Source organism: Amborella trichopoda, chromosome 4 (assembly GCF_054954075.1).
Source record: "Amborella trichopoda isolate Santa Cruz 75 chromosome 4, AtrichopodaSantaCruz75HAP2 v2.0, whole genome shotgun sequence".
In the NCBI taxonomy this organism is placed as follows: domain Eukaryota; kingdom Viridiplantae; phylum Streptophyta; class Magnoliopsida; order Amborellales; family Amborellaceae; genus Amborella; species Amborella trichopoda.
The window spans coordinates 46,903,838-46,929,348 of record NC_142339.1 but is presented as its reverse complement, the minus strand read 5'-3'; the positions used below and the strand labels follow the sequence as shown (position 1 = coordinate 46,929,348).

General features: G+C 36.4%; 1 protein-coding gene across 1 annotated transcript; it reads left to right on the top strand.

Moving 5' to 3' along the window:
- The first annotated feature begins 6,712 nt into the window (after nucleotides 1–6,712).
- Nucleotides 6,713–17,438, top strand: LOC18995744 (uncharacterized). Its single transcript, XM_006846565.4, has 3 exons — nucleotides 6,713–6,953; nucleotides 16,921–17,034; nucleotides 17,135–17,438. The coding sequence occupies exons 1-3, from the start codon at nucleotides 6,791–6,793 to the stop codon at nucleotides 17,179–17,181; spliced, it is 324 nt and encodes a 107-aa protein (XP_006846628.1). The 5' UTR covers nucleotides 6,713–6,790; the 3' UTR covers nucleotides 17,182–17,438.
- The last annotated feature ends 8,073 nt before the right edge of the window (nucleotides 17,439–25,511 follow it).

The following is a 25,511-nucleotide window of genomic DNA, read 5'->3' as shown; positions in this document are numbered from 1 at the left end:
CTTATATCATGAACTTTTCCCTATCTTTCTCACACTAGTTCAAAAATCATTTTTCGAAAATTTGAAATCCATCTCTCTTATCCTTTCTATCAAAGTATATAATCTCCTTGAGGACGTGCTTCTTCTCTCTCAAATCCATCAATGGAGACTGCGTACAGTTTTACAAGCTTGTGAGGAGGAAAATGCAAGAGGTTAGTGTTTCTTACTAGCATCTCCGGACCACCTTGCTCTATGGCTAGGCAGCGGCGTCATTGCCCATTTCCCTTGAGCGATGTGCATGTATTAATATCGCAACAAGTGACATCGGACAGCCCTGAAGATGCAAATGCAGCTCTTATTTCCTCCATTAAAGGGAACTATTTGACCTTTGATGGTACCAAGAGACTTAGATAGGTAGAGAGAGAGAGAGTGCAGAGTTTTAACTAATATTTGCCTGCTTTGCAAAATATAACGAGAGTGGAGATCACTTGTTTATACATTGCCCATTTACCTATGATACGTGGTGTTAGTTTTTCAGGAAGTTGGGTACAGTGAGTTTGATTCCACAGAGTCATATGGATATCGAGCAATTGCCTTCTGTGGGGTTGCCTAAGGTGGGTGAAGTGATTTTTCAAATCGGTAGGGCAGCAGTTTATGGGAGGTTTGGCTTGAAAGAAATAGAAGAGTTTTTAAAAGGAGTATCAATTGAGAGTAATATGGTTCAAAAAAGAATCCAATACACATTATGGAGCTGGTTTTCGGTTTCAAAAGAAGGATTTGTTGTTTCTAAGGTGGATATGGAGGTGAGTGTGATTAACATTATGAAACAGATTGTGATTAAGATCCGGCTGAGAGGGAGATGGGAAGCTCCGATGCTTGGAAGCATCAAATTGAATTGTGATGAGAGTCGCTTGGGAACCCAGAACCAGCAGGTATTGGACATATTGTGAGAAATTATCGTGGAGAAACTATTTTTTGTTTTACAGGTCTATGAAAGAAATTTGCAAATGAAACTGAACTTTTAGTTGTACAAGGGCTTAAAATCGTTAAGGAGAGAGGTATCTTTTTACCATGTGTGGTTGAAGGGAACTCAATGAATGCAATTCAGTTTAAGATGGCAAAATATCGTAAAAAGTAAAAGTTGAGGGTCAACTGTGTTTAGGGGTTGGAACAGATGTTTTAGGAAAGTTTAATACTGCAACGCAATTTTTGTATGGGTGCAGTTTATATAGAGCTTAGGCTCTAAACAATTAAATTAGAGCCTATCTTCAAATAGTATCGAGAAATGTAGTTTCAATATTGAAAATCTTTTTGATAACCTTAAAAAATATTTCTATTTTTATTTGTAAAGTTTAAAGCTTCAAAAATAGTGTAGATCGAGAGATTTATGAAAACTTGAAAATCTTGAAAATTGACGGTCAAAAAATGCATTGTAAAATACACTATTTCCAAAATTTGAAATCCATTTTTTTGTCTCATGTCCCCACATCTTGATGTCGAGATGATCAATTTGATGAACATCAAAACAACCTCTTGCAGTGAGTTTTTAAGGTAGGCTCTGATTTGATTGTTTAGAGCCTCGGCTCGGTTCTATATAAACTTTTCTTTTTTTATATTCCATGTGATAGTGGAAAATTGTTCATCAAATTAGGGTATACAAAAATATTTTTCCTTTGCTCTATCCTCCCACAAAGAATAATCAAATCATGACTTCTTTTTATATTACAAAAGGACAAACTTAGTACATCCATGTTCCTAGTGGAATGATGCATTAACTCATCTTATTTTCTACTTGTTGACAACCTCTATTGTATTACCATCCTCCTGAAGATGAAAGCTTTGGTGTTGAATAACCCTCAATGGATAATGAAATCCAAACATATTCTTCTCTCACTACCTAGACATTGTAATCCAAGGCCTTGTCCCAATCTTGTTGGATGTTTTTTCAGATATATTGTGTCGTATCATGGCTATGTTCTCCCACTATATAGCCTTTTATAGGAGGTGCCCATCCAATAATTTCTCTCAATCTATTTCTACTTTAAATTGGTTCTTAAATAAATATTTATATTTTCTAAAAGGAGAAAATACAATAGAATCCATAGCTTAAATCAATACAAAATAATAACTCGTGGGTCTCTTGGTGAAGAAAAACCACATGCCCCAAAATAACTACAAAGAGCTTCAAGAGATTTTCTAAAAAGTAATACAAAATGGGAAAGGTTTCTATGCTTCCTCTACAACATAGAAGTTATATCCTCCTCCTACCATCCAGCTGTCCAATTTTGATTAAGAGAGCCACTTATCGTTTGATCTTGGATCCGACATCTCAAAGTATTTTATTTTTAGTTTGTTTTATACAAATTGTATAAATATGAAATTTGGTACGCGCCATATTCTCATTGGGGCGCACGTATAAAAAATATTAAAAATAATTTTTCGATAAAATATAATAATCAAAATTCCCCTGAGACCAAAATACCCCTTGAAACTTTCAGGGGTATTTTGGTTATTTTATTTTAAGGAAAATATTTTTTTATATATTTTTTGCTAGTGCGAATTTAATAGAGGAACGAACGTCTAAAATTTGATGTCAAAATAGTTTATAAAAAAAAAATTAAAAATAAAATAGTGTAGAGACATGACATTGTGATTGGGGCATCCTCCATTCAGAATGGACGATTGGATAAGGAGGAGGATAGAACTTCCATGGTGTAGATGAAGCATAGAAAGCTTGTCCTTACAAAATAAGATAAGTAGTTGGGAAAGCTTTCTCTGTTCCCCCTACAATATAGAAGTTCTATCCTCCCCCTTATCTAACTGTCTATTTTTTAATGGAGGGTTAAGATTGCCCCAATCACAATGTCACGTTTATTTTTAATTTTTTTTTCTATAAACTATGTTGACACCAACTTTTGGACGTCCATTCCTCTATTAAACTCGCACAAATGAAAAATATAAAAACAATATTTTCAATAAAATAAAATGACCAAAATTTTCCTAAAAGATTTAAAGTGTATTTTGGTAGTTATTTTTATCAAAAAATTATTGTTAATATTTTTATAGGTGTGCCCCAATGAGAAGATGGCAGGTATCAAATTTTATATTCATAAAAATTGTATTAAAAAATTAAAAATAAAATACTTTGAAACGTCGGATTTAAGATCAAACGGTGAGTGACTCTCTTGATAAAAAATAAACGGCTGGATGATAGAGGCATGATAGAAACTTCTATGTTATAGGGAGAACATAAAAAGCTTTCCCTAAGTAGTTAGAGGTCATGAGAAGCGAGAGACACCATGAGAAAAGAAAAAACTTTGCTACCACTTAGAAAAATTTGTAGAAATAGGTGTTACCTCGTTATGTATGAGAGATGAAAAAGGGCAAAGCGCATGAGTGAAGAAAAAGAGAGAGATGAAAAATAATAATGAATATTGTGATTTAGATGAGAAAAAAGATGATATTTGATTTGATGAGATTTGATTCATGTAAAAGTTCTAGGGTGATATTTAGTATAATATCTATCTCTCTCAAGGATGTATTTAGGTTGTTGTTCAAATATTAATTTTTCCCCTAAATTTCAAAAAACTTATCCCATGGATTTTTGTTTTTTTTGTTTTAAATTGGGGCGAGAATTTCTCCATGTGATGATACAACTTTTTCTGGTTTTCATTTTAAAAAAAAAAAACAATATGAACTTCTCCATAAAAGTTGCATATCTTTGGGGATAATTTTTAGGAGGAAAGGAAAGTGGATAAATTTGGGTTAATATAAAAAATTACCCACATACCTTATAAATAATAAAAACTAATTTTTCATATTTTAAGAATTTAGATAAATTTTTTAAGAGGTGATATAATTGTATAAAAACTTAGATATCCGTACCTTTCCTCTTAAAAATTTTAAAAACTTATCCATGTACCTTTCATGCTAAAACTTTTTATGTAAAAACAATGGTACATGGATAAGTTTTTTAAAATTTGAAATTTTAAGGGGTAATATAAACTTATTCACATACTTATTCTCCTTAAAATTTGGGATGATCATTTTTCTTTCATTCATAGACTCTATCTCAGGGAAAGAGGTTGATGTCGTGGTGGTAGCACACCCCATATCTCAGTTGCATGTTCTAATTGCTCATTCTAATTCAAAAATAGGTAGGGCCATGTCATCCCTATTGAATTACCAAAAAAAATAAAAAGACCCCATCTTAGAAAAATTGAATTTTATTTAAAATATAAAAAACCTTACATCGATTTCTACATCCTAGCATGAATTTCCTCTATTTTTAGGACACCGGCCCTAAACTCTCTCTCATCTATTGAAAAGGTTGTGTTAATATTGAAAACCCTCTAATTGATTGTCTCGACATTGAGATAGACAGAAATGAAAAACGAAATGATTTGGAATACAAACAATTGTACATTTTGCAACCCATTATCTGGACCATTTATTTTTAATATATTAATGTTTTTAAAAGATCTACATGACTTGAATAATTTTTTAAGTTTAAAAATTTATAATTAAAGATGCAAAATAGATATTTAGGCCATTCTAATAATTTTTTATATGAAAACTACATCTTAAAATAAAACTTAGAGATTCGCCTTTGACTGTTTTCCTTACGCAGTCCACACCTTTTATATAAGGACCTGGTTTCTATGCAGTCAAGCCTGCAAATGTAGAAATGTGGCCCTATTGATAAATTTATTTTTGAGATGGATTTTTTAACTTAAATCTAACATGGAGATCATGAATATGGAAAAAGAAGTAAATTTTAAAAATTACAAATAATAATTTTAGTAAGAAAGCATTTAGACCATTAGTTCTCATTGGTTGCAAATGGAACACCTATTTGTATCTATCTTTAAGATAGATGCTTTACACTTTTTGGACTGCATATGTAGTCATGCATACCTCCCGCATGAAACAATTTCCTTTATGTAAACATTGTCCCCATAAAAATCACTCCATTATTGCAAAAGGGATATATGTTTTAGAGAAAATATCTCCATAAACCCCATTTTCAACTGTCATTTCTTCATTGACCTAAAGTTACAAAACCTACCTTATTGCATAGAAGTTCACACTATTATATCTCTTAACCCCCTGATCATATTTGATTTATTTATTATTAATTTATTTGATCCAAACAAACTAAAAAAAAACCTGGTTTCTAAATCCCTCTCTCTTAACCCCTCTCTCTTAACGTGATCCCTTTCTGTCTCCCCCATCAACCTCCCAAACCTCACTCTCTCTCTATCTCCCCCCTCACTTGCTCGTCGGAAACCATTTTTGGCCAGCCATCATTTTGGCCGGAATCTTGACAGGTATTTGCAGGGATAACCCACAAATTTCAATCTTTTTGGCCGTCTACTATTTTGGCCGGAATTTTGACCAAGATTTGCAGGGAGAACCTACAAATTTCAATCTTTTTGGCCGGCCACCATTTTGGCTGGAATCTTGATCGGGATTTACAGGGAGAGCTCACAAATTTCCGGTTAAGGTTTTACAGACTGAATCTTTTTGGCTGGCCACTATTTTGGCAGGAATCTTAATCGGGATTTACAGGGAGAACCCATAATTTCTTGCTTAGGGTTTTACAGACTAAATCTTTTTGGCCGGCCACCATTTTGGCCGGAATTTTGATCGGAATTTGTAGGGAGCACCACACTCCAATGGAGCAAACTAGCGAGGAGGGCCATCACCATTTTTTGTGAAGTCCCTGTATCTTTCCAAATAATCTTGAAAATTCAGCGGCGTCATCACTTTATCTTCCAAAACTAGCGAAGAGATAGCATCACCTTTCTTCAATTCCTTTTTCAACTCAGGCCTATCATAGCCATGAACCGAGGAAGCTTCTTTCAAAGATGAAGGCGAGGTTCTTGTTCTTGCTGTAGCTGAGGATGAAAGGTTGAATCCCTTCATCGGAGATCTCAATCCATGAAACAATTGATTTTCCACAGTGTTGGTCATCGAAGAAACAACAGAGCTGCCTACGATCGCTGCCAGTAACGGTTGGGTTTTTAGCCTACTTGGAGAGAGGTTTTTGATGAAGATTGTGGCCAAAACGCAAGGTTTCGGCCACAACGCAAGGTTTCCCGTTGACCTCCTGGACAGTCTAGAGAGAGAAACACATGAGGAACATGTGAAACATGTGAGGAGGGAGAGTTAAAAAAAGATGTATTTTTTAACTTGTTTAGGTTAAAAGTTGAGATAAAAATAGATAAAGTTATTTGAGAGGTTAAAAGATAGGTTTGAATTTTTTGGTTCAAGAACAAATGCAAGTTGAAAATAAAGTCGATGGAGATATTTTCCCTATGTTTATGCTCTACACTAATACATGTTGCATGGCACGCTTTTGATGATCCCCGTGCAATCCATATACACCTTCCATTGTCTCACGGGCGCACATCACCTTTCATTTCCTCTCATATGCTCCGGTGGTGCACTGTACATAGAATACGCCGGATCTGTAGTACCCAACATTGCTTGCATATGTTGCACCTTTTCCCAAAAGCAAACATTTGTTTCAAGCGGCCTCGACCGCATGAGTACATATGCGGTTTTTCAAAAAACCGTCAACGTGTTCTATCTAAAAACAATGAAAATAGGCTCGCATTTCTACAGGCGCGGGCATGGGCGCATAGAAACCGGGTCCTTTCAAATGGGCGAATCACCGAAAGTTGCACGCAGTAGTAATAAGAGTCTAAGACTAAAGAACCGCGATCTCGGGCGTTCAGAGAGAGATTATAACGAGCGATTCAGAGAGAGACTCTAGGGTTCTGCTCAAACCCTAGTTCAGAGAGAGATGAGCGGAGGTGGAGGTGGAGGTGGAGGTGGAGGTGGAGGTGGAGGAGCTGGGAACGCTTCGACGAACTCGAGCGGCTCTGCTAAAACCCCATCTGATTTCTTGAAATCAATTCGCGGTCGTCCTGTGGTTGTCAAACTCAACTCAGGCGTCGATTACAGAGGTCTGTACCTATGAATTTCTTCGTCATTCTTTTTTTTTTAACACGCTTGTTTTGGATGCTAAGCGTATGAACTTCGTGCCTCCAGTTTAGTCATTGTCCATTTAGGGTTTATCCCTTTTCAGAGAGAGAGAGGGGTTATGGAAGCTGTTTCGAAGGAAGGTTAGTCTTAATTGAAGGTTGGGAGCGATGATAGAGTATTATGCGAAATTAAAATGGCTTGTGGGTCGAATTTCTGTTTCTTTGTATGGATTATTGATGAGAAAACGCAAAACCAGTTTTTTTTTTTTTTTTTACTGTCTCAATATAATTTTTCTGGGAACTTTTTTTTCTTTTAATCATTTTATTGGGAAAATTTCACTGTCTTTGATTAATGAGGATTTATAGTTCAGTGGAAGTTCTTTTGATGGTGGGCGTCCTTAGTTCTAGAAGTTGTATTATCTTAAAGTGGAAAAGGAAAATGGAGAAAGATTGTATTTTGGGTATTTCTGGTGGATAGTCCCTTGAGATTGTCTTACAAAGCAGCGAATTCCCATGAATGTGGTTGAGAACTTGGTAATTTTTTTTCCTGACCTGTTTTTAACTTAATGTACAGTGGAACTAGAGTTTATTGATAAATCTAGGGACCTACCTAGGCCATAAACACACCATTGGGTATGGGAAGTGGCTGCAGATCATGTATTGCTGATAATGCAAATTTTAATGTAGTGGAATTTGGACTTTATTAGTTTCTATGCTTCTAAGTTATCATAAACTTGATTTATGGGAGAAGCTTTGTGTTTGTAAACTTTGGCATGTGAAGATTTGTCAGGTCCTATGTATTAAATCCAAATGGAACTAATATATAATTGAGAATAGTTCTTTAGGAATAATAAATAGATGGTGAAATGGACTGATATTGCTTATTTTTTTGTCAACAAACACTGTGGCAGAAGAACTAGGTAAGGGAAGAAAAAGGCACTGTAATCTGATCCACCAGATTTCCATTTCTATGGTTATTGTAACTAATGCGAATCTGAAGAGGAAGACTTCTCATGCGATATTCATTTAACTCATAGTTCTACGTGTGTCTGAAGTGAATGGGGATTATGCTTTCACGATACAGTTCCATTCATTTGTCATCATACTTTCCTGGCAAAAATTCGAATGACTTAAGTCGTATTGTCTAAATGTTATTACTAGAATCTGATGAAATTTGAGATTTGTTTGGCTAGGAAATTTGAGATTTTTTTGGCTAGGAAATTTGAGATTTGTTTGTCTAGGAAAAGAGATAAATTGGTGGGGAGGGTACAAGAGAAAGGTTCATAAAATGGGTTAGACAATGGTGAAGTGAGAGAGTGTTGGATATTGTTGTGGGTAGGTTCAGCAGTCAAAAAGGTACTATTCATGTGTTAGCTCACAAATTGGAAGTGTAAATTACTCTAATTTTCTTAAAATTTACATAGTGAAAACATTGAAAATTCTATAGTGATAGGTTTTATTACCCACATATTAAGTAAAGAAATTGTGAACACATTGGGTGTTAGTCGATGCAGTCTGTTGTAGTAGTAGCTACTTGACATGGATCAGAGAATTTATTCCATCTCCTTGGAGGTGCTTTGCAACCTTTTCTGAAGAAAGTTTGTGTCAAGTTTAGCTTGAGCAGAATGGTGTCTCAGTGATGAAAGTAACAACTAGGGAATCGAAATGATGTTTGTTATATTTAGGGAAATTTATCAAATCACACCTAAAATATGAACCATTTAATATTTGACCTATATTTTGAGGCAGCTTTAGAAAGCCAATCAAAGGGCACATTTGTATGTCCGGAAAATTGTGGAAGGGGCCCTTTTCACATTTGCCCCTCCACCAATAAGCATAGGGAATATGATAAAAATAACTATGGGAGTTTTGGGATGGGGTTTGTCTCTCTCTCTCTCTCTGAGTCTTTTTCCATTGATGGGCTATTTATGGCTTACAACGCAACAAATTCAATGAATAAGTATTGGTATTACACAAAGAACTTTTTTCGTCAATTCACGAAGATAACAAACATACAAATGTTTTCCACGAACTCACAAATAAATATTACTTGTTAGACGGAAAAGTAAGTATTATCTGACTATATTTGACTATATTAAGTAAAAAACAAAGCAGCAAAACTTTTTTGAGAAAGTTAACTAACACAGCAGTAAAATTCAAGACATTTTTGAAATAAAAACTGATCTATCATGAGAATTTGAAACAAAAGAAAGTAGAGCCTATATATTCACGTATTCACATAATTATTTTGATAATGACACAAATTCCATGACTCTATAAACAAACACAATAACTGTTCACTCCCCTTTGTGAATTCTAACCTCTTCTTTCTCTCTCTAAAAGCTTCCAAATTCCAAACCCTCTCATAATGAAAAACTAAAAAGCTTAACCCGAAGTCTTAGTGGATTTGAAATCAGGCTTTGAGGTTTCAACTTTGGGAATAGTCACAATGAGAACCCATTCTCATAAGGGACTTGGGCCTTGAAAGATCTCTATACGTCTCGTAATTTTGGGATAGAAATGCATGGCAACTTCCTCTCTCTGTAAGAGGGTGGATATTATAGGCTTGGAAGATAACCTTGCATAAGGCCACCAATCTAGGGAGAAATGATGATGATATGCAAACATCTGTGCCTAATGAATATGGACAAATTAAGTCAAAATGTGCTCGTGAAATTATCAAAGAACACGGGGCCAAAAATAAAACACCTGAGACTCTATGTGAGAAAGCAATACACCCAAGGATCTCGTGGTTTACATGGGTTGCTTATCAAAAGAGGCTGTAGACCTCCGATAGAGTGCAAAAATGGGGTTATCATGGTTGTAATTGATGCCCCCTATGTAGTGAAGATTGAAGATCATTATCACCTCTTCTCACATACACCTTCGTGGGTGAGCTTTGGACAGCAATCACTTGGCGATTCAATATCAGAGCCATAGCTGGTTCCAACATCCAAAGTCTCCCAACAAATTGGTTCATTTTTTCCAAAGAATTTTTAACAAATTCCTTGTGCCTCTCTTCCCACTCTAGTTTGATCATATGGAAAGAAAGAAATCGATGTGAAAATGCAGTCCATTGTCATCATGCCAATCAAATGATAATAAGGAGGTGGTAGGAAAAATCAAAATAGCATCCCTGAAGAAAATAGAATTCCTTCAAAGAATGCAAGAAAAAATCATATACAAAAGATTGGAAATACAATCTGCCCATTGACATTGAGTGATGTAGAGCGACTGTGGTGAGTCATTTTGTTCATTGAGCAATAGAGAGAGTAACTTCCAGGGAGGCTCATTGTGAATGCCATATCACTTTTCATGCAAATTAATACAATGGATGGGCTTGCTGCACAAACCTTTGCTACCTTAGCGAAAAAAGAGAACCCGTTCTCCACAGATTCCTTTACTTCATCAACCCATGCATTTTCAGTAGGGGTGGCAATGGGTTGGGTATGGGTCAGGTCTTGCTGGACACTTACCCAGACCTGAATAGTACGAGTTGGACCCATACCCGAACCTAGCCCTGATGGGTCCATAGATCCCATACCCGTACCTAAACCCAAAACGTAGGTTTGGACCCAGGACCCAAACCCGTACCTGACCAGCTTTTCTTATGTATTTGATTTGGTCAATTACCCATGGGTATGTATGAGGGTTGTTGATGGGGGTCAAAGATGAACTCACCCATGGTGAAACACTCTATCTGGGTGACCATCCAGGGGTTTGGATGGTGCATGTGATGAGGTCACTGGGGATGGTATTGGCTTATAGATGGGAGCGCTCATTCATGGTTTCGAGTGTTGTTGAGCAATCCAAGGTGAAATGGTTGTATGGGGGGTATGGTTCGCCCCATGAGTCAGAGGAAACTCCTTGGGGGTAATGATTTATCTCATGGAATGGGTGAGGCATAGGTTCACCATGGAGTGAGGATGGTTTTGTGAGATGGGTGAAACTCACTGGGGTGGATGGTTCACACCATGAGGCATATGGGGCTCTCTGGAGATGGTGATTTGCTCCATGGGGCATATGAAACTCTCTGGGGCTAACGGTTTCCCTTATGAGGTGCGTGAGTCTCACTGGGGTAGTGGTTTGTTCCATTAGGGGGGCAAAACTCCCTGGGGATTGATGGTTTTTCTCATGGAACGGGTAAGGTATAGGCTCATCAGGGTGGTGAGTTTTGCTATGAGGTAAGTGTAACTCCCTAGGGATGATGGTTTTACCTCATAGGGCATGTGAGGCAACCTATAGGGGATGATGAGTGATGCTATTGGTTTGAAATAATGGTGACTCATTGGTGGGATGGGTGTTTGGGTGGAGCGCTCATTTGTATTCTTTGAATGATGCTCGATTGTAGTGATAAAAATCTGGGTTATCTGAAATGAAGGTCATGATGTGAATGATGGTGAATGTGAGGCTCAAGGGTGGCTGATGAGTCACCAGGATGTTGAGCGAGCCGTCTGAGTAGCATGGGTCGAGCCATGGGCTTGACGGTGTGTGCAAGTGACCTGAAGTGAGTGAAAGAAGAGAGAGAAAGAGATGAAAGCAAGAGGGGAGAAGGTGTGGGCCATGGTTGAACCATGGGCTTTCGAAATGAAAGTAGATGAAGTCGAGGAAGGTGCATTAGTGCCCATGGCTAGGCCATGGGTTTTGAGGTGAGAGGTGAGAGCATAAGAGAGTGCATGATTGTGTGCCCGTGGTCAAGTTATGGGCTTTGAGGTATTGTGAGTGTAGTGTAATATTTGTGTGCCCATGAGTGAGCCATGGGCTAGAGGTGGTGAGATGAAACAAAGGGGAAGTGAGAGAGTTTGAGATAAGAGGTGGGGGAGTGTGCCCATGGGTGAGCTGTGGGCACAATGAGAAAACGAAGAGAGTGGGCAAGACGAGAGGGTGCGATGAGAGTGTGCCCACGATTTAGCAGTGGGTACGTTGTATGGTGGAGAGAGTTGGAGACGAGAGAGAGAAAAGGGGTGTGCCCATGGCTAGAGATGTGGCCGTGGGCACGATGTTGAGTGGGCAAGATGGGAGAGAAGGGTGTGTGTGACCATGGCTTGGCCGTAGGCATGATATAGAGTGGGAGAGAGAGAGAGTTGGGGGGAGAAGGGTGTGTGCCCACCAGTGTATCAAAAAGCGCTAGGCGGGTCCTAGGCAGTTGCTACCCAGTTGAAAAAAAAAAGTAAAAATCCCAATATACCATGTTTCAAGTTGAAAGAAAAGAAGAAGATAGAAGGCGAGAAGAGAATTTAGATAATCCATATTGTTAAAACAGTAAACTGTAAAACCATACAAGTGTAGGATATAAAAGTCAACACTCAACATAACAAAAATATACAGAAATTTAGAAAATATACAGTCTAACAAAAGTCAACACTCATGACTCAACACAACAGTCAACAGACTCAACACTCAGCACCAAGAGGTAAGAGTCTTCAGTCATCATCATCATCATCATCAGAAGGAATATCAATAAGGCAAGTCTCATCATATGCATCAGAGTCGAGACCATCATCCTCAGAGTCATCTCCCTCTTCAATATAACGCTTGTCCTCCTTTGTTTCTTTTGAATCTGCCTCTTCCTCCTCTTCTTCTACCTTCCTCTTACTAGTATGTGCAGTCTATGTAGATGAGGCCCAAGGAGTCTTGGCTGCTCTACCCTTTTTTTTGTGCTTTTCTAAACTCAAATATTGTATAATTTCCTCCTTGGTAGCCTCAAGAACATTTTTAGACGGGGCAACATCCCCTGTAATACCGGCAAAGTGTTTTTTCAAGCGGTAAATGCCCCCATTAGTATCTTTTTCACAATAATTACATTTAATACGATTTTTATCACTTGGATTTGGGTTATAACCATACTTCCAACCTGGATCACCACTCCGACTAGAAACTGGAGAAGATACTTCCATACAAAAAGGCTTATTTTCACCCTTTTTTGGTTATTCAAAATTCAGAAGATATCTAACCTCATCTCGAACTGCTTCAGGAACGTTTGTACAAGAAGCAACAATACTTTTAACACCAACAAGGTGCTTTTTGAATCGGCTAATACCCCCATTGGTATCTTTTTCACAAAAATTACACCTTATACAATTTATATCATTTGGTTTTGGGTTGTACCCATACTTCCAACTCAGATCATTTTTTCTAGGAGTAGCAGAAATAGATCTATGACAAGGATTTTGTTCTTGTTTTTGTTTTCCATAGCTTGAAAATTGCTTAATCTCGTCCTTGATAGCTTCATGAACATTTTACAAGGGGCAACATCCCCCTTAATATCGGCAAGATGTTTTTAAACCGGTTTATGCTTCCTTTTGTATCTTTTTCACAAAAATTGCATCTAACGCAATGTTTGTCATTTGGATTTGGGTTGTATCAATATTTCCAACCTGGATCTCCACTCTAACTCCTGAAGAAGACATCCCAAACTAAAACAAGCAATCTAAATAATGCACTTGCTTTGGTTGCTTGAACTCCAAACTCTGAGAAACACTTCGATGATTCAATCCAATGAAATGTAGTTTTTTGGAGGTTTCTGTTACTATAAAAAGGGTTCTGGTGGGTTTAGAGTTAAAATGAACCTAAAAGTCATCATTCTTAACTTTTATATCTTTGAAAAAATAAATAAATAAATAAATAAAAAGTTTTCTGCCTCTGGGCAAGGCGCAGGCCTGCCTAGGGAAATACTACCCAATTTGCATCGCTCAAGCCTTCTGGACCGCCTAGGCACTGGGCGGTCTGTTTTTTTGAACTATGGTACCCACGGTGTAGAGTGGGGAATGTGAGAGTTAGACGAGAGGGGAGAGGGAGGCACCGAGCCAGCGGCTATGCTACCCGTCTCGTGCGAGAGAGAGAGATGTGAAGAGGAAGGAGAGAGAAAAATGGGGGGTCCAAAGCATGGGCACAACTTTGCCCACCTTCCTCGAAGATCTTTGAGCTAGATTACCCCAAGGATTGGAAGACCATTGCTGTCCTCAGGTTGATGACCACTAATGAAGGGTCACGTGTGCTTCTCTCTCTTAAGGGTAAGATCGGGTCCTTGTTTGATGGTCTTCGTTTTATTTACTGATGGAAGGAGGGGTGTGTTGCAAGAGGAGCTGAGGGACGGCCCACACAGGACTTGAATGCCCTGATCGGTAGCGGTGCTCATTTTGCCCCTGCTGCCGTACGCACTTATGACTGTCATGATGGGGCAGCCATGGCGGCAAAGGGAAAGAAGAAGAGGAAGGAAGCTCTAGAAGATAATGAGGCTGAAGAGGTCGTGAAACCTACACCTTGGAATAGTGCTCGATTGAAGAAGCAAGCTCATTCGATGCATCTTCCTCCTCGTACTGCCGGTCACCATCGTTTTCCCCTAGCAAGCCTCAGATTATGCCACCAAAGCCCTTGAAGTCTTCTAAGCGCGTGGCTCGTGCAGTTTCTCCTGTTCTACCTTCATTACCAGTGGTAGCCCCTGTCATTGAGTTGGTCATAGCTTTACCGACTCCTCCTTGACAAGTCATGTTCAGCTTGAATTGTCGTCCCATGGAGAGAAGCCCTTCCCCTATGGTGAAGACAGTTGATGCGGTGACGACACTTGATGAGGTTGTCATCAAGTGTCGGCCCCCCCGCGCCGTCTTCCGGGGGGCCTCTCTCTCTTTTTCCTTTTGAAACAAACCTCCTACCTCAATGCTCCCCATGAGGAAAAATCCAAAATTCTGAATTTTGAAATTTCAAAGTCGAAAAATCTGAGAACTTTGTGGAATGATGATAATACCAATTTATTTTGATTTGATTCATTGTGAAATATCAAGAGAGGTTAAAGGAGGTCTTGAGTGATTTAAAGCTCGATATTCATCCAAAACATCATGGATCAGAGACGGAAACATAGGATAGCCATCTTTTGTTAAATTGTTCCCTATTTGGGATCATTTGATGTCTTCATCAGGTTTTTATACGAATGGGGTTACGGGTTGGGAATGTGGTCATTGCCTGGATAAAAAATGATCAAGATATTGATGTGGAGATGATGGTAGTGAGTGTTTGGTTGCCCTTAGAGCCAAAGAGGTCTTCTATGGAGAGGGCTTGACTTGTGATATAGTTGAGGAGTCTTCTGTGCCCGCTTCCTATCCTTGGAGGACCACTAGATCCACTGCTATGTTTGGTACTTAAAGGAGGGGGGAGATGAGGAGGAGATCGATTCAGAAGAGACCGAGGAGGTGGGCCATTATGTTGAGGAGGGTGGTGACTCTGATTATGATGGCTTGCAATCAGATGGAGGTGCTAGGATCAAAGCCGATGAAGAAGATAAAGACTTAACATTATGTACTTTCATTTATATATATATATATATATATATGTTGTGTCATTTTCTCTATATTAGTAGACATGTGCTTTTGTAAAGTATTTTGAGTTTGTCATCATGGACATGGAGTGATCAAATTCAGCCATATAGCATCGAGATTTGGAAATGCTATTGTTGGTGACTCTTTGTGATTGTTATGTCTTATATTTACGTGTGTTGAATGTGTTTCAACATTTACCTATAGACTTTCAAACTCTAGAATTTACCCTTTCAAAATTTTAATGTTCAATTGCTAATACTTTATATAAAGTATGTAATTTGTTAGTTTGTTATATGCATTGTATATTTACATGTGAGCGCGTATACTATGCTCCTGTGGGAACATACTATAGACCTACACCCTCAGGCAGATGGCCTACTTGGGAGATTTTTTTTCACGCTGAAATTTTGAGAACCTCCTAAGAGTCACAAGATGAATATTTTCAAAAGAGAAAATTTGAAATTTAGGGTTTTTAGCACGTAGATCTCACCCGCACAAACTTGGACAGTTTTTGTTCAATATCGAGTCATTATTTTTTCAAGTGCATAGAGAGGGCGATTTGGAATTTTTTTGAGGTTAGTCTATGGGTTGAAGAGCTTACATCCCCAAAATTTTGGGCCCCAAAATTACTTTTAGACTAGGTTTTATCCAAGGGAGTAAATAGTATGCTCCCATGGGAGCATAAAATTTGGTCATGTGTAATTATATACAATATATGCATGTATTTGTATTTTCTCTGCACAGTTATACCCGTATATGTGTTTGGTGCCCCTCGAACGGGCACCTGCCTGAGTGGCTGGCCTTTTCCCCTGACCTTTAGGTGCCTCCTAGTGGCTTTCAAAACATTGTTCAATGTGGAAAAACCAGTACACAAGAAAAACGACAACCATGGTTAAGTTTATTATTACCTTAAGAAGGTTTGAAATGGCTCGTTATGACCTTGTCGAAGGGAGATTAAACACTGAGATGAGGTTGCCACTCCATGCTGTCCTTGTACCAAGGTAATCCTCTCTCCAAATGAACCCATGGCATTGGGACAAATGTAGGTGACGCAAGATTTGGTTTGTGGAACGAGGTTTGCTTTCACCATTTTCATCCTATTGAAGCTATGGACTTCTATATCAAATGCGATCATTTTATATGGAAGAAATTAAGTTTGACATGTTTTATGTACCGGGCCTATCATACTTCTGTAATCTCACATGTTTGTATTCACATACTTGCTGTGAATATGATTTATTAATGGGATATCGTTTCCGAAGAAATCTTTTCGAGTTGATTTATGAATGTAGAGATAATATCGTGTGGTAGTAGATGCTTCTGCCTGTGCTCGTTTTCTATAATTTTCTGCATGTATTTTGGCTTTCAGAGACAAGTATAGCTATGACTAGTTTTTCACAGTACCTATCTAGGGAAGGATTCTGTTTCCTTTGGATATCTTATTACTGGCTCTTGCTTCCAAGAACATCTTGTTGAATTTGTGATTGTGATGGGCAATGCTCTTTAATAGTTTTATTTTACTACCCAAAATTCTGTTACCTCTAATATACCGATATCTAAAGTTTGTACATTTTACTTAAATTTAATATAATGCAGTTACTCATCTGAAAAAATAAAACTGAGGTATCGTTTTGCAGGTATTCTGGCATGCTTGGATGGATATATGAATATAGCCATGGAGCAGACAGAAGAATATGTCAACGGGCAGCTGAAAAATAAATATGGGGATGCATTTATTCGAGGAAATAATGGTACTTCCTCTTAACTAGTTTTCTATTCAATCCATAGTCAACGACTAACAATTGCTTATCAATGGGTATAGCATTTGTTTGATTGTTTTATTTTTGGCAGTTTTATACATCAGCACCTCCAAAAGGACACTTCCGGAAGGGGCGTGAGAGGATTTCACCGCCACATCAGCAGGATCATTTTGTATGGATTATTTGAATCAGATATGCATTTGAATCTTTTGTATTTAGATATTTTTGTCAGGTAATTTTATCAAAGCCCTTGAAATAGAATTAATGTATCTGATGCACTGCTATCTTTTTATTGCCGCCCCATTGTATGCATTTGTGATTCGGGCTTCAGTGGCAGGTGTTGAAGAAAATACTTTATTTGTTTATCCTTATATTTCTCATTCACCGGTTGATTACCAGCGGGGCATGTATGCTGTTGCATTTGCTGATTGGTAAAACTGTTCTCTGTTAATATGCAGCACCAGATGAAAGATGATGGTAGTTAGGGTATATTTACTTACTTGTGATCTCCAATTCTCCCCATCATGATCCGGTGATTAAAATTTCTTTTTCTCCAATGACAAAATTGTTTTTCATTTTATCTTTAGTTTCGAGATTGCAAGCCGAATAAAAAGAATGTTTGGTCACCTACCTTTATATAGCGATATACCGATCCACCGAATGTTTCTTACCTTTATATAGCGATCCACCGAATGTTTCTAAAATTTTTGCCAAGCCATCACGGATTTCCATTCTGGATTACTAAAAACGTTAGGAGCCGGTACCAAAAAATCTATTACATGGAAATATGGCATTTCCACAATTTGGGTACACTCCATAACAATGAAATCCATTCTGGATCACTTAAAACGTTAGGAGCAGGTACCAAGAAATCTACTACATGAAAATATGGCATTTGGTACACTCCATAATAATGAAACCCAGTGATTTTTCTATTTTTACGCAGATTACTAAAAATGGTAGGGAATGGTATTTCCACCATTTGGTTACTCTATTCCGAATGAAGTAATGAAATAGAAAAGCTAGGGAATGATATTTCCACCATTTGGGAACACTATTCTTAATGAAGCAATGAAATAGAATGAGATCACTCGAGATTTTTTCAAAATTCATATAACACACATTACAGGCTGTTAAAGTAGAAAATCTATTGCGCATTTGATGGGTAATCATTAAAAATTTATAAAATGCAACTCTTCAACTTATATCACGTAATCTTTAAAAATCTATAAAATGCCAACTCTTTAATTTATCCCAGCTTAATAAAATGTAAAGCTAACTATTCGGTTTGTATAGATGCTCTCTCCTTCTTTAAGCCTTCTCTCTCTAAACCCCCAATCCAAACTTAATAAAATGCCAATCCAAGCTTTATCTGTCTAAACCCCTCATCCAAGCTTAATAAAATGCCAATCCATCTACTCGCGTAGTTGCTCCCCCCCTCTAAGCCCTCCCTATCTGAACTCTTTCTTTTTAATACCCCTCCCTCTCTAAGCCCTCTCTCTCTAAACACTTTCTTTTTAAGACCCTTCCCTCTCTAAGCCCTCTCTCTCTAAACACTTTCTTTTTAAGACCCTTCCCTCTCTAAGCCCCTTCCCTTTCTAAGCCCAATGTGTGTTTTATCTCAGTTTAATAAAATGCCAACTTACCTATTCGTTCCTTCTCTAAGCCTCCGTTTCTATGACTTCCTCTTTATAAGCCCTTCCTCTCTAAAACTCTTATTTCAGCTTAATAAAATGCCCATCCACCTATTCGGTTTGTATGGATAGTCCCTCCATCTCTAAGCCCTCCCTCTTGAAGCCCCCTCCATCTCTAAGCCCTCCCTCTCTAAGCCCAGTGTCTTTCTACCACCTATTTGGTTTGCATATGTCCCTCGTTCTCTAAACCCTCCCTCCATCTTTAAGCCCATGTCTAAGCCCACCATCTCTAAGCCCTTCCTCTGTGTGTCTCTCTATCACCTATCTCTAAGCCCTTCCTCTGTGTGTCTTTCTATCACCTATTCGGTTTGCATACGTGCTTCCTCCTCTAAATCCAGTATGTCTCTCTACTTGACAAAATGCTTAATAACATGTATAGCTGCCTCCCTCCCTCTCTAAACCTGTCCCTTTTTTCTTGAACTTTAATAACTGGTTTGCATAAGGTTTCTCTTGAACTTTAATAACTGGTTTGCATAAGGTTTTTCGAACTTTAATAATTGGTTTGCATAAGATGCTCCCTTTCTTTTTAAGCGTTCCCTTTTTTTTTAAGCCTATTTATCTTTAAGCCTCTTCTTCTCATTTGGAATTTTTTTTTTTTTTTTTTGACTTTTTCCATTCTCCCTCTCCATATCCATTATCCTCAGCATATCTAATCAATGAAAAATTACACAACACAATTATAATAAACAATTTCACCCAGCATAAGAAATTACACAACACAGTTATAATAAAAAATTTCACTCAACATAATCCTCATAAGAGATTAGTAAAACCTCAATTGAAATAAGATACCTCTTTAGTTTCTTTCAATACCTCAAAATTTTTTATTGCAAGTACTGAACCTTCTAGTTTATTAATCAAACTTCTTCACATTTTTTAACTTGTACGGTAAAGATTTTTAATTTGGTATCACAAATTTATTGCCTATTTGAAATTATATAGATAGACATTTGAAAGATTTCTATAAAAAATAAATAAAAACATGTTCGATTATATTATTCCAATGACTTATCATGTTGAAACTAAAGTCTAATTATGAAAGAGGATATGTGATTCCATATAAGTGCCAAAGGCATACAAAATAAATAAGAAATTGTGTGATGATGACCGACATGTGATTCCATGTAAGTGCCAATGGCGTACAAAATAAGTAAGAAATTGTGTGATGATGACCTTAAAATGGTACAAGTTATTAGTAGAAAATCTTTTTGGAATGGTGATGATCTTATTATTAAAAAATCTTTTTGTAATGATGTGATGATTACTTTCATTCTACATTTCAATGGAAAAAAATGACAGTTTATAAGCTAAGTGTTGATAAAATGTTGGTAATGCATTTCCTATATTTTTTCACCAAATAGAAGCTATGTATTTCTCAGATTGCATCTAAATATTACTCATAAATACTACCAAACAGTAACAATCCATTTACAGGATTTTGTTCTCTAGGACCATTAGTTATTCTAGCCTGTCATGGTAACCAGCGGCTTAAGAAGCTGGTAACTAGAAATAACCGATAGAGAGACAGGGAAGATGGTCTGACATTAGCAGATGCTTGCTATATTTTTGGCTAGCCACTCCATACAAATCGAGAGATTGATCGGCTGCCAATTAGCTTGAGAAATTATTCCTCAAACATAATTAAAATTGGAACAGTTATTGAGGAAACGCTGCCCAAAAATGGGTCGGTTGACCTGGACCTGCCCGGGTTATTCATCCTCTCTTCTGGTGCCTAGTTTTGGTGGTCAAGCTTCAGATCTTAAGAGATTAAAAAATATATAAGAAAAGTCTTAAAAATGTTTACAGGCGAATTGCTATTGTTTCTCCACCTCACATGTCTGTGACGGTTTTGTCAAAACAACACCACAAACCTACGGGGGCGGTCCCCATATATTTTTTGTATTAAATTTGCATTTGCATGGAAAATCGGACGGCATCGAGCTTATGGGCGAAAACATGATTCATTTTCGTCCAAAGTCGTTGTGTAGTGGCTTATATATATATATATATATAAAAAAAAAGAGTATTTATTATGTGTTTTTTTAATGTTTTCAATCATTTTGGTAAAAATTGAAAAGTGTTGTCATGATGAATACTCATTTTTTTTATTTTTCCTTCATTCTTGGATTGTTTTTAAAATACCCCTTGTTAGAAATTTAATTTTCAAAATCTATTTTTTTTACTTCTTATCCTCTTTGAGATGAATTTTGTTTAATTTTACTTTAATCATATTTTTTGGGATTTTTTTTAATCTTTGGAACACTTTTTAGCCTGGTTGGTACCTATCCAACGTGGTCCGATTACATGGACGAAACCCAATATCTCTTCTCTCTCTCTCTTAAACCTATTTTTTTTTGTACTCAAGACCCAATCGCTCCCGTCCCATCCCTCTTTGCCTCCTTTATTATCTAGACTTCCCTAGTCTCTCTCTAAAGACGGAGAAAATCCATTGGTTGGGCTGTGGTCGTCTATTGATTATGGCTTCAGAGAGAGCTTGGTTTCCAAGACACTATCTGCAATTCATGCTCTTCGTATTCATCATTTCCTGCTCCCCCACTTCAAAACTGCTTTTTCTCTGATTTTTTATATATTTTTTTTCCTTATTCAATCTTCATCTGCTGCTACTTTTTGTTATGGGAAATGCTACTATTTTTTAGCTGGTATTGGAGAAATAAAATCCCACATGCCATTTGCACGCTCCATTGTAAAGCTAAGAAGAAAGGAGCGATCCTTAGAGCTTCACCAGTGATCCACCGAGCTTTAAGAGCTTCTCTCCCTTTTATATATACAACCAAGTTGAGCTCTGCTCTGATCACAAAAAAAGGAGGTAGAGAAAGAAAATAGAGATCAAGTAGAGCTACATAGAGAGAGAAGAGAGATTATGGGGTTGAGGCTGGTAGTGGGTGTGTTACTCTTGATGAGATAGAGGTTAATGGTGGGAAGAGAGAGATAAAGAGATGTAAGATGAAGAGAGAGAGAGAGAGAGAGGAAAGGGCTGGCGAGGGCTCACTATGGTTTGAGCAGAACAGATGGAATTGTTTGAGAGAGAGAGAGAGAGAGAGAGAGAGTGAGACGGATTTTATTTATTCCAAGTGATTAGAGTGCGCTTACTTGATTGACCGTAGCAGGCGGTTTTTGGGAGAAAGTGTATATGGGTTCGTCCGGGCTTAGGCCCAGCCCGAAAGAGCGAGAGAGAGGGGTAAACCGCCGGTGTTTGCTCAGTTGGTTTACACACAATGCTTTGTGGGGGGCACCTTATTTTTCTAGCCCGTTCTGAGAAATTATATTACAAACCCATGGCCTAACCCCTTCTTTTCAGCACGCGTTTTGAAGATATATTATTTTTAGCACACTGTGAAAACTGTGCCCTGAAATTGCTTGCAAAAAGATGGTACGCGCTACCCATCATGCCAGGCATGCATAGTTGTGCAGGGAGTGTGCTTTACTTGATACAACTGAATAAAAAAGACGCCTCATTAACAAGCCCAAATAAATCTTGTAGTATACACATGACTGTTTATGTGAAAAAAATGTCCGAATAAGAAAATATCGTAATAGAAAGTTTTAAGAGCGTCCTTTCGAAAAAATATAATGTACAACATAAATATTTTATATAGGGTGTAGTTTCCCTAAGGTTGCAACCTTAACCGATCCAATTAAGGCGCACCTTCATATTTTATAATAATATTTAATCTTGGTGAAAAAATTATTAGGATTATATCAAAATCTATTTTTATATCTAATTATAAAATTTTAAACTTAAAAAATAGTTAAAATCAAGGAGATCATAAACATAGGAAAATCTTGAAAATGGACAGTCTAGATAATGTATTGCAAGATGCACTATTTATGAGACTCAAAATCCTTTTTTTTCTTTCATATTCATACATCTCGATGTCAAGATGATCAATTAGAGTTTTTTTTAACATTAAAACAACTTTTTCCGATAGATTTTTGAGGTGCATATGTAATTCTATAATTTAAGGTTGCAACCTTATATAAACTTTTCTCTTTTATATATCCTTTCTCGCATAAATTTTAGTTTTTTATTTTCAAATTTTTTATTTTTATATTTTATTTTTATCATGATATATATATATATATATATATATATATATATATATATATATATGAAGATACTACAAAACGCCTATAGGCGAAAAGAGTGTATATGTCAAAATTTTCAAAAGAGTGTATATTTCAAAATTTGGATCAAACAAATGGCCATAAGATGGTTTTTTAAGGTTATTACATCAAATTACTATACAACCGTTGTATGAAACCATTGCTCATACGATGGCCATAAGATGGTTTTTTTGAGGGGCATATGTAGTTCTAGGTAGCATCCTTATAATTTGAGGTCATATAAAAATACCACAAACATAGTTTTTTTGAAGTGACGTTGCATTATACTATGATACAACCATTGCATTGGATCATTCCTATATATATATATATATATATATATATATATATATATATATATATATATATATATATATATAGGGTTTTGTTAGGCTACACCACTTGTGGTGTAGATCTTTAAAGTGCTCAACATTTTTAGACATTTAGATACTCTTATTTTATAGTATAATAACTTTTTATCTAAGGGTATTTTAAATAATTAGGCAAGGGTAAACTAAAAATTCTTAATAGAAACAAAATCATTTGTTAACAATAGTGGACAATGACATCACCGATATAGAGTGTGATATCACCAACAAGATACATTAATTGTCCTTAACTACTAAAATAATGCCACTAATTTCTTATAAAAATATCCAAGATATCACCCACAAGATGCATTAATTGTTTTTAACTACTAAAAGAATGCCACTATTTTCTTATAAAAATATCCATTTTACCCTTTGAAATGGCCAAAAATGCCCCTATTTAAAATATTTTGTATTAAGGGTATTTTAGTATAAAAAAATGTTAAGCACTTTAAGGGTCTACACCACTTGACATTCCATTTTTGTCCATAGACGTTTTATATATATATATATATATATAGAAAATGCCGAGATTAGCCCACTATTCATATGAACATATGAACCCAACGACCTAGATTGAATCTGGGCCGATCTAGCGGTCATCACCTCATTTCATATTTGAATTTTAATTTTTTTTATACAAATCCAAATAACTTGAAATTCTAGGCATCTATTTTTTTCATCAAGGCATACCGAATAAAAATATTAAAAAAATAATTCGCAATAAATAAATTGACCAAAATACCCCTTAAAATTTATAGAGGTATTTTGGTCAATTTATTTCTTATAAATTATTTTTTTGACATTTTAATTAGATTATTATATTTTTGAAGAACACACACCTGAAATTTCAAGTTATTTGGATTTATAGAAAAAATATTAAAATTCAAATACAAATGAGGCCGTGATAGTCAGATCGGCCTAGATTCAATTTGGCCCATTGGGCTCATATGAACTCATATGTTCATATGAGCTAGTGGGTTAATCTCAGCATGTTCTTATATATGGGTGAAAATGAACAGTATTTTCACCCATAAGCTCAATTCGTCTATAGGCGTTTTTAAGACTTTTCCATATATATATAATTTGATTTTGTATTGTTATATATATATATATATATATATATATATATATATATATATATATATATATATATATATATATATATATATATATATATATATATATATATATATATATATAACAATTTGATTTTGTTTCCGAAAGTAGGAAATAAAAGAAAAATTCTTATCAATTATAAAAATAAATACATAACTAAGAATAAAATAAATTCCTTAGAAATAGACGAAGAGGCGAAGCAACGAATCTTTCAAATTATAGCTGAAAATGAGATCTTATCAGATTCTTAGGAAGAGGAAATGGTTATTGGGACTATTGAAGATGAAGATTTAATCATGACTTGTCTAAAGGAGAAAATAATAGTGACAGTGACGTAAATGTAATTATTATAAGGCTATTGTTAATATGAATGATTTAGGGCTAAAAATTCTTATAAATGCCTATCGGCGAAGTGAGCCAATCGGCGAAAATACTGTTCATGGACATGTTATGTCGGTATCGGTTTTGCCTAAAAACTGCCAGAGACCTACAGGAGTCATGGCGGTTCTCATATATTTTTTACGTCAATTTTGAGTGAAAAAAATCTTGTCATGGACATGCTATATTCGTGACAGACTGCCACGAACATGCCATGTCCGTGACAATCTTTAATCCATGCCGTCCGAAAAAATCAGACAGTGCCGAGGCTAGAGATGAAATACTGTTCATTTTCACCCATAGGCGTTTTGTAGTTTCTTCATACGTATATATATGGAAAAGTTTATAGAGAGTCGAGGCTCTAAATAATTAAATTAGAGTCTACCTCAAAAATTTCACTAGAAGAGGTTGTTTTGATGCTTGAATATCTTCAAAATGATCATCTAGACATCAAGATGCATGGACAGGAGAAAAAAATGGATTTCAAGTTTTGAAAGTAGTGCATTTTGTAACACATTTTTGGACCGTCAATTTTCAAGACTTTCAAGTTTTCGTAGATTTGTCGATGCACACTATTTTTTTAAGCTTTAAACTTTATAAACAAATATGAAAATATATTGTAAAGCTATCACAAAGATTTCCAATATTAAAACCACATTTCTCGACACTATTTGAAGGTAGGCTCTAATTTGATTGTTTAGGGCCTAGGCTCTAGAAAAATTGCACCCCCCTCCCCCAACACACACACACAAACATGTATATATAGGAAGATGCTAGGGTGAGC